This window comes from Macaca fascicularis, chromosome 13, assembly GCF_037993035.2.
Source record: "Macaca fascicularis isolate 582-1 chromosome 13, T2T-MFA8v1.1".
Classification (NCBI taxonomy): domain Eukaryota; kingdom Metazoa; phylum Chordata; class Mammalia; order Primates; family Cercopithecidae; genus Macaca; species Macaca fascicularis.
In genome coordinates this window covers 85,136,455-85,151,602 of record NC_088387.1, presented here as the reverse complement: position 1 = coordinate 85,151,602, position 15,148 = coordinate 85,136,455, and the positions used below count along the sequence as shown (strand labels likewise).

Sequence of the window (15,148 nt, the reverse complement as noted above, 5' to 3'; positions counted from 1 at the left end):
CAAAGACAAATTGACATTGCAGCCCCTAAGACTACCTTAGTAAGACTTAATTACAAGGTTAGCCCTTAGCTAGCATCTGGGAATTGGGTTTCTAGAGGTTTCCCATTAATTCCCTGATAAAAGGGGCTCGCTGTACCTAAATTGTGGCTTCTGCTGAACATCTGCTTTCCTTCTGAGAGTCTGAACTTTTGGTATATGCCAGGCAGGCCATGCCTATGGGATCAGCCCCCAGTAAAAACATTGGGCATTAAGTCTTTAATAAGCTTCTCTGGGAGAATACATTACACGCATGTGTCACAACGCATTGCTGGGCTGCAATCTGTACGACTCCATGGGGACAGGGCTCTGGGGAGCTTGTGCCTGGTTTCCTCTAACTTCATCCTACACACCTTTTCTTCCTTTTGTCATAATAAACACAGCCAGGAAAATGCCTATACAATGAGTCCACCCAGGAAATCATCAAACCTGGGGGTGATCTTGGGGACTCCAAACATACTCATTTGTAAAAGCTTTAAACACTTTTATAAATAAGTACATTAGTAAATAAAATTAGTTAATAAAAACTATATTTTGCAAATATTTTTCCCTATCTTAGCTGTCTTTCTTTTCTTTTCTTTTTTTTTTTTTTTTTTGTAAGAGACAGGATCTCACTATGCTGCCCAAGTTGGACTTGAACTCCTGGGCTCAAGTGATTTGTCTCAGTCTTCCAAGTAGTCTCAATTTTGTTAATGGCAACTGACATGTAGAAGTTCTGAAAATTTATATGTATTCAGAAGAGGTCTGTAACTACTTTTGGTGATATCTTCTCTCCAAAAAGCAATAATGTCTACTGTTAGATTTTTATCATAAACTTATTTATTTATTTATTTTTTTAGATGAAGTCTCGCTCTGCCACCAAGGCTGGAGTGCAGTGGTGTGATCTCGGCTCACCGCAAGCTCCACCTCTCGGGTTCATGCCATTCTCCTGCTTCAGCCTCCCGAGTAGCTGGGACTACAGGCGCCCGCCACCACACTCTGCTAATTTTTCTGTATTTTTAGTAGAGACGGAGTTTCACCATGTTAGCCAGGATGGTCTTGATATTCCTGACTTCGTGATCCGCCCGCCTCGGCCTCCCAAAGTGTTGAGATTACAGGCATGAGCCACCGCGCCCAGCCTAATAAATTTCTTTTATATTCTACAACACTGTATGGCTGTTAATAAAGTTCTTATGCTATGCTAAAATTGAAGTTATTCTTGTATCTTGCTTCTTTGTATCCAAGCGGATTCTAGGCATTAGAAAACTTTTATAAGTAAAAATTTTCCCTCATAATCGGGGAAATACCTCTGTCAATTAAACTCTTAAAAAGTTTCCAAACCACCTACACCCAGATATCAGAAGACCAGCTAGGAATTTAAGCTATACCTAAAACCGTCCAAAAAGCAGAAAGAACTAAAGGAAGCAAAAATCAACCTTTTGCTACCAAACATCTACTGATATTTCATAGCTTTATTGGCTACTTTGGTCTTACCTTCTTAGAGGAAAAAATTACATCACAAAAGGCTACCTACCATCCAGAACAGGAAACCTTCAAGTGCCCCTAAAACATCCTCAGCAAATGGCAGAAATATTCTGATACTAAATATTATTCAGTTTAAGCTACAAATAATTTTTTTCTAAATCCAGTCGTTCACACCCTACTTTTTACTTATTTATTTACTTACTTTCTTTAGGAGACATGGTCTTACTCTACCACCCAGACTGGAGCACAGTGGTGTGATCACAGCTCGTTGTAACCTTGAACCCTTGGGCTCAAGTGATCCTCCCCCCTCAGCCTCCGGAGTAGCTAGGACTACAGGTACACGACACTATGCCCGACTTGCAAAAATTTTTAAAAAGCAAAAATGCAATATTACCAAGAAAACCACATTGGAATTTTTAAAGTGGTAATGGTTTTATTTCAAAGAATAAGACATCTGGCCACATTTCAACACAAAAATGTTATTTGATAAATAATACTTATTTGAAATGTAAAAGTATTTAAACAAAAAAGAATATTGACCAATAATATAACTTACTGGCACTACTGCTCTCTTTGTCCCCTGCATTTTTTGCCAGGCTCATGGCATATTCACAAACTTCAGCTGCTTCTCTTTGTGCCAGTTGCCGAAGACATGCCACAGCTGCTCGTCGAAGTAACAAATGGGAACTACATAAGTGAACCTGTAAACCATAACAATGTTAGGCAAGTTCTCTTAAAAAAGCTGTAATTCTTTCATCTTTCTTGTCTAATGAATGTATATGTATGTATATACATACACATATATATACATACATACACACACACACACACACACACATATATATATATATTTTTTTTGAGACAGATTTTCACTCTTGTTGCCCAGGCTGGAGTGCAGTGGCATGATCTCAGCTCACTGCAACCTCTGCCTTCCGGTTTCAAGCAATTCTCCTGCCTCAGCCTCCCGAGTAGCTGGGATTACAGGCACCTGTCACCACGCCTGGCTAATTTTTGCATTTTTGGTAGAGATGGGGTTTCACCATGTTGGCCAGGCTGGTCTCGAACTCCTGGTCTCGTGATCCACCCACCTCGGCCTCCCAAAGTGCTGGGATTACAGGCATGAGCCACCGTCCCCGGCCCTAATGAATATATATTAACATCTTACTTCTGAAGATGCTCTTAATTTAACAACCTCAGTTGTTTAAAATATAGTCAAATGATGGCCTTCTGACAAAATACTACTACTAATAAAATATACGAAAAATATGTTAGTTGCCAAAATAACTGTCCCAAGATCTGTGCTCTAAAGCTCATACAATATACTTAGATGAAAAATCCAGAAGGACTTTCTGCACATCTTATTTTACACATAGTCCTACTCAATCTTGTCATCTAAATGTTTTAAGTATATAAAGATCAGATGTAGTGAATGAAAAGTTAGGGGGCAGAGCACACCATAACATTTGAAAGCAAAGGAGGTTATTTAGTAAAGTGAAAAAACCAAATCAAGCAAACATAATCACCCGAAAAAATTGCAAAATGGGGCCTTTTGCTACAGACTTTTTTTTCATCTGCAAGGTCCCCGAATATAGTACACTCTAAAACATAAAAGTATAAGATGCAGCATGGCATAAAAGTTAAGAATTCAGGCACAGCTGCCAAACTGGGTTTGAATCCTGGCTCTGTCACTTATTCCTGTGACACCTTACACAAGTTACTTAGCCCCTCTGTGCCTTGATTTGCCCACATGTACGGTGGGAATATTAACTCTTCACAGGAATACGGTGTAAATAAGTAAAATGCTTACAATGCTGGCTACCACATGGTAACTGCTCAGTAAATGTAAGCTATTATAATTGTTACTATAAATCTGACTCATGAAAAAAATATTAAATTATGTTCCATGTGCTGCTTTTTAAGCAAGGAAGTAATCTTCTAGAAAGAATCCCAGACACAAATGATGGGGATGGAGAACAGGTGTGTGGAATACACCTCCTTTCACAATGCCAGATAGTATATTTTTAGGCTATTAATACAGCATTTGGAACTCAAGATATACTTGCATAAAATCATAGCCCATGAAATTTATACCAAGCATTAATAAAAATAAACTGTAACTGAAGAGAAAAAAAATCTGACAAATTTTTATCAACAAAATAGTTTGGTTATTTGTCTTTTTGTTTTGTTTTTCGTTTTTTTTTGAGACAGAGTCTCGCTCTGTCGCCCAGGCTGGAGTGCAGTGGCGCAATCTCGACTCACTGCAAGCTCCGCCTCCCAGGTTTACGCCATTCTCTTGCCTTAGCCTCCTGAGTAGCTGGGACTACAGGCGCCCGCCACCTTGTCCGGCTAGTTTTTTTAAATTTTTTTTAGTAGAGACGGGGTTTCACCGTGTTAACTGGGATGGTCTCGATCTCCTGACCTCGTGATCCGCCCGTCTCGGCCTCCCAAAGTGCTGGGATTACAGGCTTGAGCTTGTTTTGTTTTTAAGACAGGGTATCACTCTGTCACACAGGCTGGTGTGCAGTGGCACAATCACAGCTTACTACAGCCTCAACCTCTCGGGCTCAAGCAATCCTCTCGCCTCAGTTTTTGATTTTTTTGTAGAGACAAGGTCTCACTATATTATAGCCCAGACTGGTGTCAAACTCCCGTGCTCAAGTGATCTGCCTGCCTTGGGCTCCCAAAGCACTGGGATTTTATTTACTCTTCTTCCCGAAAATAAAGACATTTTGGAAATCTCAAATACTCCATAATTAATTAGAAAGCTCAAGCATGGTCATATCAAATAGGAAGAACAAGTCACTTAGTCTCTTGAAGTTTCTGCCTTTTTATTCTTACAGTGGGGACAACATCCAACCCACCTATCTTACACAACTGCTGTAAGAATCCAGTGATAAAACATATATGGAGAACATCATAAAATTTTAATTTAGTAACAATTACAGAGAATTGTAGCTCAGAAAATACATTCAACAAATGTTGACTGGCAAAGCCTAAGTGAAAGAAATAAAACACTTTACAAAGTGTTTTCAAAAACTCCACTGCAGTCATTCTCAGGTGTACTTTTCTCTTTCATTTTAACATCTGTGATATTAGAGTTGTAAAGTACAATCAATGGTATCTTTCAGTCCCTGTATTTATTGAAAAGATAATCCTATCCACACTGTAGTGGTAACATGTGCCAAAGTTGTAAGTTATATGACTGTGTATGTGTGAATTCAATTCTGGACACTCCATTGTGTTCCGTTTGTCTACTTGTGTATACTTGCAATACTACCCTGTCTTTCTCACTGGAGCTTATGGTAAATCTTGATAGTAAGTATAGTAAATCTTCCAACTTCATTGATCTTTATAAGCACTTTGCATTTCCCTATTAAATTTAGAACCAGCTTGTCAATTTTTCCAAAAACACCACTCTTCTACTCCATTTAGCTTCTGTGAACAATACAACCTCTATTTCTTCTTTAATCTCTCTTAACTGCTTCTACATATTCCTTGCTGACTCCTTTTCTCTTTTCTAAATTTTTTAAGTTGGGTTCCTCAATCAGGACTCTCTCCTTGGTGATCTCATCTACTCCTATGTCTCTGTTTTCCATATAAATGCTTATGCCTCTCAAATTTACCTCTTTAACCAGACCTCTCTTTTCTGAGCTCCAGGCCCATATAACTAACTATCCACGTGTCTAAAACTGAATTAAGATATCCACTCTTCCCAATCCTCCTCCTCCAATGTTGCCAATCTCAGGAAATTACATTACTATACTCAAGTCAAAAACCTAGGCCATATCCTTCTAACCCTCTTCCCCAACTATGCCCCACTGACAGCCAATTAATGAACAAATCCTTCATCCTAAATATTACCCAAATCCACTGATTTCTCCTCATTCCCTTACTACTTAGAGCAAATCACTATTAACTTCTTCTGAGAATACAATTCTTACCCTATAGAGTCCAGTCTCTATCATGCAGGAAGAACAAAATGTAAAAAGTGCAAATCTGATGATGTCACTCCCCTGCAGAGAACACCTTCTAATGGTTTCCCACTGCTTGTAGAATCAAGTCCAAAGGTTTTATGTATGTAGAAAGTCTGTGTGGTATGTCACCTGGTTAGTTGTCCAGCCTCATCATTTCCTCTAGACCCCACGTCTCCCTCTTCTCTCTCAGCCTTAACCACACTAACTAATTGGCTCTTTAAATGTATGACAGCCCTTCCCAGTTTAGGGCCTTGCACATATTTTTCTTCCTGTCTAAAAGTAAATGCTGTCTACTTCAGTATCATGCCCTTTGCAAACCAACTCCTATTTATTCTGCAGATCACACCTTAAATATCTTTTTTTTTTTTTTGAGATAGAGTTTCGTTCTTCTTGCCCAGGTTGGAGTGCAATGGCGTGATCTCGGCTCACTATAACCTCCGCCTCCTGGGTTCAAGTGATCCTCCTGCTTCAGCCTCCCAAGTAGCTGAGATTATAGGCGCCTGCCACCACCCCTGGCTAATTTCTGTATTTTTAGTAGAGACGGGGTTTGACCATGTTGCCCAGGCTGGTCTCGAACTCCTGACCTCAGGTGATCCACCCACCTTGGCCTCCCAAAGTGCTGGGATTACAGGCGTGAGCCACCGTGCCTGGCCTTAAATACCATTTTTTAATGAAAATCTTTTCGGAATGTCAGGATTATGATAGGCGTCCTGCTATATGCTCTCTTATGCTTTCCTCCAGGCTTTTATAGCACTTATTTGTAAATAATATTTTTCCATATTCCTTTGTAAACTATAAACTTTACTATGACAGAGGCTTGATCTTGTCTCATCCACAAATGTTATCTCCAGTATGTTGCATGGTTCCTGACATATAACAGACTATCAGTAAGTATTTGATGAATGAATAAATTAACAATTATAATGATAGCAACAGATACTCAGAAGTATCAATCAAGTTTTAGGAAATAAAATTCTGAGTGGGAAAAACTAAAAATGTGATCAATTCTTTTTTTTTGAGACTGAGTCTTGTGCTGTCACCCAGGCTGGAGTGCAGTGGTGCGATCTCGGTTCACTGCACCCTCCGCCTCCTGGATTCAACCGATTCTCCTGCCTCAGCCTCCCGAGTAGCTGGGACTACAGGCGCGCGCCACCATGCCCAGCTAATTTTTGTTTTTTTAGTGTAGATGGGGTTTCACCATATTAGCCAGGCTAGTCTTGAACTCCTGACCTCGTGATCTGCCTGCCTCAGCCCCCCAAAGTGCTGGGATTACAGGCGTGAGCCACTGCACCCAGCCCAAATGTGATATATTCTTAGCGAGAAAATAAACAGTTCATCAAGATATTTCTGAATTTATGAAGTCATAAAATGACAACTAAAGCTCAAAAAAACAAAGATCTAGTATTTGATATCATAAGAGGGTGACTATAATTTTAATTGTACAGTTTAAAATAACTATGGATTATTTGTAACACAAATAAATGATAAATGCTTGAGGTGAGGAATACCACATTCACTCTGATGTGATTATTATACACTGCAGGCTTGTATCAAAATACCTCAAGTATCCCATAAATATATATACCTACTATGTACCCATAGAAATATTTTAAATGTAAAATAAAATACAACTTAAAAATCAATGAATGAAATAGCTCTATACTTACACAAAGGCTAGGAACAAGACTAGACAGATTGACATGTCGTGGTGCAAACATGTGAAGCTGCTGAAGGCAAGATATGGCAGCTGCCTGAACAAGAGAATCTGAATGGTCCTGTGTTATTGCACAACCCACCAAACAAGAGGAACGAATTGTAGAAATTGTTGCTCCATTTCCTAGTGCAAATTGAAAGAAAATATAAAATACAATTATTTTATTAGTACCACCAAAAATATTCCTAGTAAACAATTATCTTCTCAATAACCATTCCACCCAATTATTATTCAGTTTTTTTTTGGTTGCTGTTGTTTTTGAGACGGAGTCTCGCTCTGTCGCCCAGGCTGGAGTGCAGTGGCGTGATTTTGGCTTATTGCAACCTCCGCCTCCCAGGTTCAAGCAATTCTCCTGCCTCAGCCTCTGGAGTAGCTGGGTTTACAAGCACGTGCCACCACACCCAGCTGATTTTTATACTTTTAGTACAGATGGGATTTCACCATGTTGGCCAGGCTAGTCTTGAACTTCTGACCTGAAATGATCCACCCGCCTCGGCCTCCCAAAGTGCTGGGATTACAGGCATGAGCCACCGTACCTGGCCTATATGTATATCTTTATATGTAAACAAGAAAATCATAAAAATCACATAAGAGCTACATTCTAGTTTATATGCATTGCCTTATCATTATCACTTTAGAAAATATTTGATAAACACCTATGCTTAATAAAAGGCACATATTTATCCTCTTCATGTCCCTGTGATATTCACAGGAAGAACTATCCTCACTTTCCCAAGGAGGACAATGGGTCTTAGAAAGAGGCTTACTTAAATCACCTATTTTTCCCTGTAATACCAGCATTTTGGGAGGCCAAGGCGGCAAATCACCTGAGGTCAGGAGTTCGAGACCGGCCTGGCCAATATAGTGAAACCCCCATCTCTACTGGAAATACAAAAGTTAGCTGAGGCAGGAGAATTGCTTGAACCCAGGAGGCGGAGGTCTCAGTGAGCCGAGATCATGCCACTGCACTCTAGCCTGGGAGACAGGGCAAGACTCTGTCTCGCTGAAAAGAAAAACAAACAAAAAAATCACATATTTTTCAATTTCTAGCATTTTCTATGTCTTTTTCTTTTTCCTCTCTTTTTAAAAATACCTGTCAAAATGGAGGCAACATAGCATAGGGATTAAGAATGCAGGCAACGGGCTGGGCGGGGAGGCTCGTGCCTGTAATCCCAGCACTTTGCAAGGCTGAGATGGGAGTGGGAGGATTGCTTGATGCCAGGAGTTTGAGAACAGCCTGGGCAACATAGCGAGACCCCATCTCTTAAAACAAAACAAAGAAAAAAAAAAAGGCTGGGCATGGTGGCTCAGGCCTGTAATCCCAACACTTTGGGAGGCTGAGGCAGGTAGATCATGAAGTCAGGAGTTCGAGACCAGCCTGGCCAACATGGAGAATTGCTTGAACTCAGGAAGCGGAGGTTGCAGTGAGCTGAGACCACACCACTGCACTCCAGCCTGGGCAACAGATTCAAAAAAAAAAAAAAGAATGCAAGCATCAGAAATTGATTGATCTGGGCTTCACTTCTTACTCCAACCACTCACTAGTTTCCAAAACCTTGTAAAAGTTCTTAACCTCTCGGCTGGGCGCGGTGGCTCACGCTTGTAATCCCAGCACTTTGGGAGGCCAAGGCGGGAGGATCACGAGGTCAGGAGATCAAGACCATCCTGGCTAACACGGTGAAACCTGGTCTCTACTAAAAATACAAAAAATTAGCCAGGCATGGTGGCGGGAGCCTGTAGCCCCAGCTACTTGGGAGGGAGGCTGAGGCAGGAGAATGGCATAAACCCGGGAGGCGGAGCTTGCAGTGAGTTGAGACTGGGCCACTGCACTCCAGCCTGGGCTACAGAGTGAGACTCCGTCTCAGAAAAAAAAAAAAAAACCCCACAACAAAAGTTCTTAACCTCTATCAGCTTAAATATTTCATCTATAAAATAGAGATAATATCAGTCTCTGGGTTGTTAACAGAATTAAATAATGTATGTTAAAAGCTCAACCCTCTGAAAACATAATAAATGACAAAGGAGAAAAAGGAAAACTCTGAAAGAGGTTTATGTATTCATGATATCTTTACAATAATTTGCTGACTTGGGAGTTTAACCATTAGTAGAATTAGTTCAGTGGAATTAAGTGGTACAAACATAGGCTTTAGGATCATAAATGTGCCACTCATAAGTTGACTAACTCTAGGCAAGTTACTTATCTTCTTCCAGTTTACTTCCTCATAGAAAATTAGCTAATATATTTTTCCTCTAACATAAAGAAAACAAAATTTAGATAATATTTACCTTACGACAGTGGCTTTTCAAGCTATGTTCCTAATCCTCAGAGTTCAAAAAAAGTGAAGCAAAAGTCCATGAAGACAAGTGGATAGCACTCTAGGCCAAAGGAACTCCATTTTTAACTTTGTTTTCATGGGACTCCAAGTAAAATTTCATTTAAAATGTTTTCTCTGCTCAAAACTCCAACAAACATTATCATGTCATAGGTTTCTCATAGGGATTAAACAAAATGCCACATGTGAAAAGCAGAGTGCCAGGCTTTCAGTAAATCCAAGTATTCAGTACATAGTAATTGTTATCACAAAATTTCTTCAAGCAATGTGATGGTGATAGTCAGGAAATTTAAAGATAGTGATTATCTGTCTAGGTTCCTTAATTTCAGATGATTTACTTACCTTGTAGTTCAGGGCCAACAGTAGTTATTATAGCACCTAAGCATCGACCCAAACACTGATGAACTTCCGTATGTGAAGGCGGAACTGTCAACAGCAAGGTAAGAACTAGAGATAATGTTGGTTCCACATAGCCACGATACATCGGACCGCTAGAATCCACTATCAAAGCAAGTGAATGAAGAGACCAAGTCTAGAATAAAATACAATTTCATTTTAGTTGTAAGGAAGAATTCGAATGTACTGAATTAAGTATACTGAATTGTGACATGGGTATACTCTTAATATTCTGAGGCATATCAATGTGAAGTAGCAAATGAAGATTGTAGGATATTTTCACACACACTCTCCATCTTCACTGTAGTTATATTTACTTATGTATAATAATGTCTAAAAAGAAACAACAAAAACAAAATATTCAAAGGGTCCACATGAAGATTCAGCCAATGACCCAGGACCTAGGTTGGAGTATTACAGGAAGAGAGAGAAGGAAAGTTATTTGAAAAAATAACTTGATCAATCTAACAAATCTAAGGAAATTCAAAAAAAAGAGGAAACAAGTACACAGAATAATAAACAATAAAAAGAAAATATGTTTGAAGGAATGTACATGAATGGGTGAAATTCTCAGAATAAGACAGACTTTAAGACTAGGCTGATAAACAAAATCTTGCTATGCACTATTACAAAAACAAACCCTAATACATTTGTCCTAACAACTTACCACAGTCATTTTTATTTTACAGAGCAAATAATTTTCCAAAAATTTTCTAAACTTTTATAATAAAAAAATCAATAATATTATACCTGGACTTCAGGGGATGTCCCATCTTGTGCTAGAGCCAATAAAATGCTGACACTGGTCTTCAGATGTTGTCCTGAGCCTATTCCACCAACATAACGATGCAAACAACCAAGAGCCAACGAATGACCAGTCCTAGATACAACATCTCGAGCTGATTTCAACCTGAAAAAAAGATTATGCTTCAAGAACTGATTTTGCTGTTTCCCTATAAAAACAACAACCTTATAAGTCACACAGAAACAGGGAATTATTGGGGAAATAAGAAAAGATTACAATCAATTACTTCTTTCTCTCTCTACTCCCTAACAGGAGTTAGAACTTCAATTTAAAATAACTGCGGCTGGGTGTGATGGCTCATGCCTGTAATCCCAGCACTTTGAGAGGCTGAGGCCGGTGGATCACTTGAGCCCAGGAGTTGGAGACCAGTCGGGCTAACATGGCAAAATCCCATTTCTAAAAAAAAATTAAAAACTTAATCGGGCATGGCAGTGCATGCCTGTAGGCCCAGGGAGGCTGAAGTGAGAGGACTGCTTGAGCCTGAGAGGTTGAGGCTGCAGTGAGCTGTGATCACGCCACTGCACTCCAGCCTGGGTGACAGAGCAAGACCCTGTCTCAATAATAATAATAATAATAATAATAATAATAATAATAATTGGTTAAAAACATATATTTGACCGAATAAAGCCTATTTTAATTTTAGAGAAAATCTGACAACTCATTTTTAGTATTAATTATTCCTTGAAAAGTCAAGACTTACTTGAAACATTTTTATATTTTTAAAAAATAAAATAATGACTTTTATGTCTGGTTTTAAAAATAGTAAAAAGGTATTTGTATTCACAGTATTACATAAAATATTTTACACTTAAGAAATACCCTATAATTATGATTTGAACCTCTTTTAAAAAGGTCAATCTTTTTTCTTTGTGAAATATATTTTACATGAATTCAAATACATAAAAGGAGATGAACATTACCTTAAAAAACAAGCTTTGAGACTCATATACAATATGCACCAACTTCAGGTATACAATTACATTTTAAATGTATATAAAAATATACAATTTAATGAGTTTTGATATAAGTATACAGTATGTAACCACGGCATAATCATTAGAACAGGGATGTCCAAGATGAATATGAGGGGTCTTCAAAAAGTTCATGGAAACTACGCATTAATGCAAGAACTATACATGGATTTCAATATTTTGGGGTAAAGTTTGTGGGGACAATGCTCTCAAAGATATCAGCAAATGAAAATGAATAGCTCGTTTTAAGAAGAGATGAGGCAGGCTGGGCACAGTGGCTCACACCTGTACTCCCAGAACTTTGGGAGGCCAAGGCGGGTGGATCACTCGAGGCCAGGAGTTCATGACCAGCCTGGCCAACATGGTGATACCCTGTCTCTACTAAAAATACAAAAATCAGCTGAGTATGGTGGCACGTGCCTGTAATCTCAGCTACTTCAGAGGCTGAGGCAGGAGAATCACTTGAACCAAGGAAGCAGAGGTTGTAGTGAGTCGTGATCACGCCACTGCACTCCAGCCTGAGTAAGACTGTCTCAAGAAGAAGAAAAAAAAAAAAAAGGAAGAGAAAGGATGAGATAATGTTGAAGATGAAGCCCAACAGCTGAAGACAACACCCATCAATTTGAGAGAAAATAATGCATAATGCATCTTATCTGTGCCCTAACTGAAGCGTATTGATGATTAACAGCAGAAATAACAGCCAACAACATACATATCTCAACTGGTTCAGCTAACATAATTCTGACTGAAAAGTTAGAGTTGAGCAAACTTTCCACTTGATGTGTGTCAAAACTGTTCTACCCAAATCAGCTGCAGACAAGGCAGAGCTTTCAATGGTAATTTTAAACAAGTGAGATCAAGATCCTGAAGCATTGCTTTAAAGAACTGTGACAGGAGATGGAACATGGCTGTAACAGTAAGAACCTGACACAAAGCACAATCAAATCAATAGACACCAAGAGGTAAAAGTGGTTCGGTCAAAGCAAAAGTGGACTAGTTAAGAGCAAAGGTCATGGCAACAGTTTTTTGGAATGCTTAATACATTTTGCTGCTTGATTTTCTAGAGGGCCAAAGAACAATAGCAACTGCTCATTATAAAAGTGTTTTGAGAAAGGTAGCCAAAGCTTTAGCGGAAAAACGACCGGGAAAGCTTCACTAGAGAGTTCTTCTCCAAGGGCAATTCTGCAAGAGTTTCAGTGGAAAGTCATTAGACAACCACTTTACGGTCCTGATTTGGCTTCTTACAACTTTTTGTTTGTTTCCTAATCTTAAAAAAAATATTCAAAGCGTGCTCATTTTTCTTCACCTAATAATGCAAAAAAGACTTCATTGACATGGTTAAATTCCCAGGATTCTCAGTTATTTAGGGATGAACTAAATGGCTGGTATCATCACTTACAAAAGTGTCTTGAACCTGATGGAGCTTATGTCAAGAAAAAAGTTTATCTTTTTTACTTGTATCTTTTCATTCTATTATTCCAAGAACTTTTTGAAGTCCCTAATAGAAGCCACATACGTAATTCAAAATATTCTAGTCGCCACACTCCAGAAGACAAAAAGGAAACAGGTGAAATTATTAATTTTTTTTAATAGAATTGAAGGTTTTAGTGTTCAGGCTGGTCTCAAACGCCTGGCCTCAAGTGATCCTCCTGTCTTGAAATCAATCTCAATAAATTTTATTTAATTCAATATATCCAAAATATTAAAATATCAAGATGTAATCAATATACCAAATCATTTGAGATATTTTACATTCTTTTTTTGAACTAAGTCTTCAAAATCCAGTATGTATTACATACTCATAGCGTGTACCAATTTGGGCAAAATGCATTTCAATTGCTCAATAGTCGTATGTGGGTAGTGGCTGCCATACTGACAACACAAGATATAGGACATTTTCATCACCACAAAAAGTTGCCTTAGGTCCCTTTGTTGTCATATTTCTTCCCCCAACATCCTGGCAACCATTGATCTGTCTTCTATCACTATAGTTTTACTTTTTATACAGTTTCATACAAATGAAATCAGACAATACCTAGTCTTTGGGGTCTGGATTCTTTCACATAGAATAATGCTTTTAAGATTCATCCAATTTATTGTATAAGTAGTTTGCTCTTTTTATATAGCTGAGCAATATTCCATTTATGAATACATCACTATTTATTTATTCAACCATCAATAATTGTGGATACTTCCCAGTTTCTGGCTCTCATAAATAAAGCTACTATAAAAGTTTGAGTACAAGTGTTTCTATGCACACACATTTTCATTTCTCTTAGGTAAATATCTAGAAGTAGAACAGCAAGGTGAAACAGAAGTGTATATTTACGTTTATAAGAAACCATCAAACGATCTTCCAAAGTGTCATTCTGCATTTCTACTGGCAATGTCTGAGAGTTCCTGACCTACCCTTTGCTGAGATTTCAATTATATGCATGTTACACAGCTTGATATTGGTCCCAGAAGTCACTGAGACTCTGTTCATTTTTAATTCCAGTCTTTTTTCTCTCTATGCCACATTTTTGATAGTTTCTATGTCTTCAACATCACTGGAATGATTCTTTTCTCAATTTCTGTGAATTTCAGTCTTAATTCTAAGCTGGTGTAAGATGTCAATACACAAATACAGCTGACTGACCTGTTGTTTCCTACATCATTGTCTAATCCTCTGTAAATCCTATCCAGTGTATTTTTTCATTTCACACACACATTTTACACTTCTAGAAGTTTCCTTTGGGCTGTTTTTACAAATTCTTTTTCTCATATCATGCTTAGGTTTTCCTGTACTTCCTTGAAAATGTAAAGCCTATTTATAATAGCTCTTTTAATATTCTTTTTTGCTAATTTCTTTTTTTTTTCCATTTCTGGGCCTGTTTCTATCGATTGATGTTTTCTCCAAGTAAGAGGTCTTTTCTTTCTGCTTCTTTATGTGTCTGGTAATTTTTGATTGGATACAGGATATTGTGAATTTTACAATGCTGAGTTGCTCCATTTATTGTAGTCCTTTAAATACTGCTGAGTTTTGTTCTGGGATATAGTTAAGCTACTACTAAGAATCAGTTTCATTTTTTCAAGGTTTGCTTTTAAGCTTTTTTAGGGTGGGTCAGGGACATTGCTCCCATTACTGAAGCAATATCGTTCTGAGGGCTTCACCTCAGGAGGTCTCTGTATTCTGAATAGTGGGAACACGAAATATTCTCAGCCCTGTGAGTTCTGAACATTGTTTCACCTATTCCCTTTTGATGGTTTTTTCCCTGGTCTTGGGTAGTTTCCTTGTATTCTTGCACATATCAGTATTCAGCCAAAGACTTTAGATGACCCTTCTGTTCACAGCTGTCTCCCTGTGCAGCTCTCTCCTCTCTGTTATTCCACCTTACACGTTCTAGCTACCTTGCCTCTCCAAATTGCAGATGCTCTCTCCTCAAGTTTGGGTTTCCTATTTCTGTACTTAAGCC

General features: G+C 38.4%; 1 protein-coding gene across 7 annotated transcripts in view; it reads right to left on the bottom strand.

Annotated features, from left to right (window-relative positions):
• HEATR5B (HEAT repeat containing 5B) overlaps positions 1 to 15,148 on the bottom strand; it is a 106,795-nt gene that overhangs the window by 51,918 nt on the left and 39,729 nt on the right. For 6 of the 7 annotated variants that reach the window (XR_012422492.1, XR_012422491.1, XR_010580511.2 and 3 more), the window contains 4 exons: positions 10,668 to 10,827; positions 9,864 to 10,053; positions 7,142 to 7,311; positions 2,057 to 2,201 (listed from right to left, as the gene is read on the bottom strand). Coding sequence is in view for 3 of the 7 variants with exons in the window: in XM_065527174.2 (XP_065383246.1) it covers positions 2,057 to 2,201; positions 7,142 to 7,311; positions 9,864 to 10,053; positions 10,668 to 10,827 (665 nt within the window). In the remaining 4 variants the exon portion in view is untranslated. Of the gene's footprint in view, positions 1 to 2,056; positions 2,202 to 7,141; positions 7,312 to 9,474; positions 9,511 to 9,863; positions 10,054 to 10,667; positions 10,828 to 15,148 lie in introns of all 7 variants that reach the window. The other variant, XR_012422493.1, reaches the window with a different exon arrangement.